General features: G+C 40.8%; 1 protein-coding gene across 1 annotated transcript; it reads right to left on the reverse strand.

The window, feature by feature from the left end:
• Positions 1-458: 458 nt before the first annotated feature.
• On the reverse strand, positions 459-1,730 carry LOC100929776 (olfactory receptor 6J1-like). Its single transcript, XM_003755856.3, has one exon. The coding sequence runs from the start codon at positions 1,720-1,722 to the stop codon at positions 727-729; it is 996 nt and encodes a 331-aa protein (XP_003755904.2). The 5' UTR covers positions 1,723-1,730; the 3' UTR covers positions 459-726.
• Positions 1,731-4,582: the final 2,852 nt, after the last annotated feature.

Raw genomic sequence — 4,582 nt, forward strand, 5'->3', positions numbered from 1 at the left:
ACTTATCCTTGGGACTTCTGTCTACTATGCTACATCCAACAAATATACCAACTCAGTCGGATGTATGAGAAGCTCAAATAATAAAGCTGTTACCTGCAAATAAGGTCTGCATGTATATTTTTGCTTACTTTTCTTTGTTTTAAAAGGCTCAATGAGAGAAGAGCAGCTATTGGGAAGTTAATGGGAGGTTATGTTACAGCAAAAGAAGATTTGAAGAAAAAGGATCTGGATTCAAATTCCACCTTTGACATTTAACTTTCTGTGACCTTTGTCAAGTCTTAGTTTCCTTGTCTTAAAAAGGAAAGAGTTCAGGTCAGTTGGCTGCTGTAGTACCTTCCAATTCTAGAGCCACAATTCCTATGACAGACATTTTTAAAACACCTTTAAAATGTTTTAAAAGATACATACATACATACATACATATATTTGTTGTTGTCATTGTTGTTCAATAGGAAGGATGGTACATTTTTTTAAAAATGTTGTTCCCTGACTGGAAGGCCAGCCTAAGTAAGCATTGCCTCTGAGAGAGGAGCAGATCAGAATGTGACACAGATGACACAACCCTCCAAGCATCTCCATAGGAGCCATTGGAGGGCACAAACTGAGCACCTGCTCTTGTCAAGAGTCGTGTCTCCCAGTCCTAGACTTCTAAGTGCCTTAGATTCATTTTCAGGGATCAGAAAATGGTCATTATTAAGGTAGAAAGAAAGAGATCACAAATCTCTGTCAGTGACCTTTGTGGGGCAGCAGTTTTAGGAGTGACCTCCTTCTTTTGACTGTTGAAGCTCTGATACCAACCCAGACTTCCCTGAGTATCCCACACACAGTATCATTGCGCAGGGTATAGATGAAGGGGTTGAGAAAAGGGGCCACCACACTGCTCAATACTGAAGGTATCTTGTTGATCTCCAGAGTTTCTTTTTGGGAGGGAGTCACATAGATAAAGACTGTGATTCCACCAGCTATCACAACAACTGTCAAATGAGAAGCACAGGTGTTAAAGGCTTTCTTCCTTCCACTGGCTGATGGGATGCGTAAGATGGTCATAATGATGTAACTATAGGAGTATCCAATGAGAATTAAGGAGATGAGGATGACTGTGGATGACAGCAGAAAATCCATCAGTTCAATGGATGTCGTATCTGTACAGGCCAAGGCCAATAAAGGCCCACTGTCACAGAAAAAGTGGTTAATGGTGTTGGAACCACAGAAGGGTAGCCTGGAGATGAGTATGGTGGGAAAAAGAACAGACAAGAAACCACCCACCCATGAGAAAAGAACCAGCCCAATGCACACAGAAGGACTCATGATGGTACTATACCTCAGTGGGTTACAGATGGCAGCATACCGGTCATAGGACATGGATGTTAGCAGAAGAAACTCCACTGTCCCCAGGAAGAAGTAGAAATAGCACTGGGTGATACACCCAGCAAAGGAGATGGTCTTATCCCCAGTGGCCAAATTGGAGAGAACCCTTGGAGAAATGACTGAGGTAAAGAGAATGTCTAAGATGGAGAGATTACAGAGGAAGAAATACATGGGTGTGTAGAGGCGTGAGTAAGATACAACAATACAGATGATGAGGATGTTCCCCAAAAGTGTCATCAGGTATGTGGGCAAAAGGAGCACAAAGAACAGTAGTTCCACCTCTCTGCTGATGGGAAAACCGAGCAGAATGAACTCAGTCACTGCGGTGGTCTGATTCTTCATGGCCAAGGTCATCCTGGATCTCTTCCTCCTGGGGAAACAATAGGAAAGAATTCAATGAGATAGATCAGAATGGGTGAAGTTGACAACTGGGTCACTATGTCATTAGGAAAGAAAAGGAAACTTATGGGAAGAGGTTAATATTTTGGTCGTCTCAGCACCAGGATTTAACAACCTAAGAAATTATACTAGAATTTTTTAGGGTTTAAGCTAGAGATATGATCAGGATATATGACCCAAACCATATATAACCCAAACCATTGTTCTTCCTGACTCACTGCTTGGGATCCAAGAACATGAAAAGTGAGATACTTGGCAGAATTGGGATTGATGAGGTTCAGCACAGGACAGAGAGTTGTGGGAACCCCCTTCTGGTAGGTACAGATCCTTCATAAATGAATTTACATACCTGAAAAGTTAGGCTGGCAAAAGAAGTTTTTATTGGCACTGGGGAAGTCAGCTTTTGCAGGATGACTTCCTTAGGGGCAAGATCCTAACAGAGAAGTAAAGGTCTAGTAGAGAAATCCTCTAGCAGAGAAAGAGAAAGTTTCTAGCAGAGAAATGCTTACAGAGAGGTAAAGAGAGGTAAGGTCCTGTTAGAGAAATGTGTGAGAGTGACAAAGAGAGGTTAACGCTGAAAAGAGAATGTCTTTTCAACAGAGTCCATAGCAGGCAGTTATGCAAGGGAGGTACCTTTGCCTGGCATGATTCCTGCTTTTGCCTTCTCTGCAAGGAATTGAGCTGAAGGAAGCTTGTAATGTGGGGGCTGAGAGAAGTTTGAGTTGAAATCAGAATAGAGAATCTTCAAATTGAATGAGTGTCCCTGGACTAATCTCTAACTCAATAGAGGTCGATATCTAGATCTCCAGCTCGGGTTAAGTAGGAGTGGTCCTGGACTCAACTACTCCCATTCAGGTAACAGAATGAAACCAGTTTATCTTGATTCCCTGGGGCGGGTCTTTCAGGGAAGAGCTTCTCTGAGGGATTTTTTCAAACATTCCCCACAAAATCAGAGAGAGAGAGAGAGAGAGAGAGAGAGAGAGAGAGAGAGTGAGTGAGTGTTTCAGGCTCCCCTCATCAGGATCATTAAATTTTCCTGTTCCATATTGAGTGTCCTCAATATATTCACAGGGAACAAAGGATGATGGATCTTCCTGATATTATAAAGTAGTCCTTGTCTAGCTAGAAGGAGTGTAATTAAAATGTGCACAACTACGTTTTCAAGTATAGATGGGGCAGGGGGAAGGAAAGGAGTGGGGGGAAAAAAGCTTTTAGAGCAAGGGAAAATAGGAAAATGAAACAAGTTTAAAGGAGAGTAAAAGCACCTTTCTTGAAGATTTCTGAGATACATGCTAAGAAAGTTTAGACTAGGGATGGTCTATGAGGAAAAAAACAAAATAGTTTGGGATTTGAAAGCAGATTTTATCTAGAAATAAGGAATTGGTGAGGACCAATAGAAAAACGACTTGGGTTCCTTTTTATCAAGAAGAGTTCTAGTTTTGACTAAATATAATAAACGAATTAGGAAAAACAGGAAAGGCTGTTAAGAGTATATATATATATATATATATATATATATATATATATATATAATTAAAATTATTGAGTAGCATGGTTGTACCTATAATAACTTTAATATAGATAGTCAACCTTGAGGTCTCCCACCATTGTGCCCTGGTAGTTTTTGTCCTCTCACCACTGTGCCTATGCTACATACCACAGAGGACATTGGATTGGGGGAGTGGGGGAGACTACTACAGGAAAGTTAAAGGGAAAAGCAATAGTACCAGGAATATGAAAAGGTTCAATTTGGGTTGGGTAAGTGGGAAATTGACCAGTAGGACTATGGAACCATTTCTTGGAGTTTTTTGTTACATGGTTTAAAAGAAAAAAGCTGAGATAGAATGAAAACAGTCTCTAACAGATTAATTGCTTCAACAGAGTAAAATTCTGGAATATTAGAATTTTGGAGTGATAAGGGAGGACTCCAAAACTCTGTTTGAAAACTCCTTCAAGGAGAAAGTCTCCTTGAATCCTGGCCACTGTAAAAGACCCCACCTGAGGGAAATAGGACAAAGAGCTTCATTCTGTTATCTAACTGGGGCTAGTTGAGTCTGGAGCTGGAGATTCCAACCCTATTGAATTGGAGATTAGTCCAGAAACACTCATTCAATTCCAAAATTTTCTATTCTGATTCTAGCTCAGGCTACACCCAGCCCCCATCAAGAGTTGCTAGCCTAAGCTTCTATTATAAAATGAGTGAATTTGGGGCTCAGTCCTTGCAGAGGACCTAACATGCCCTGCCAAGGAACCTCTTTCTCCCTGGCATAGCAGCAAACCTCTGCCCACTGAAATGATATTCTCTTTCAGCATTACCCTCTCTTTATCTGTCTCATCTATTTCCCTAACAAGACTTCATACCTCTCTGTCAGGAGTTCTCTGCTAGAAACTTTACTTCTTTGTTGGGACCTTGCCACCAAGGGATTCAGTCTTTCTAGTAAAGGCTGACTTCCCAATGCCTATAATAAACTTCTTTTACCAATCTAGCTTTTTGGATTCATAAATTCCTTTACGAAGGACTTCGCTGCCAGAAGGGGTTCCCACAGCTCCCTGCCCTGCACCAAATCCTAGGGAACCTAGGGGAACCAAACCTCTTCATTTGATTCCCTGAACCCCGAACCTGCCACTAACCTTATCATTTAACTCCCTGACCACCAAGAACCCTAATCTCATCAGGAACACTGTTGCTTAAAAGATGTAGATTTTTTAAAAAGAATTACTATTTTATGATAGTAAATTGAGGGAATTCACTGCTCTGGAATTATACAAGCTAAAAACAAAAAAGTATCAAAGTTTTAAATATGTTCATAAATAA

The sequence above is a fragment of the Sarcophilus harrisii genome, chromosome 2 (genome assembly GCF_902635505.1).
Source record: "Sarcophilus harrisii chromosome 2, mSarHar1.11, whole genome shotgun sequence".
NCBI classification, from domain to species: Eukaryota; Metazoa; Chordata; class Mammalia; order Dasyuromorphia; family Dasyuridae; genus Sarcophilus; species Sarcophilus harrisii.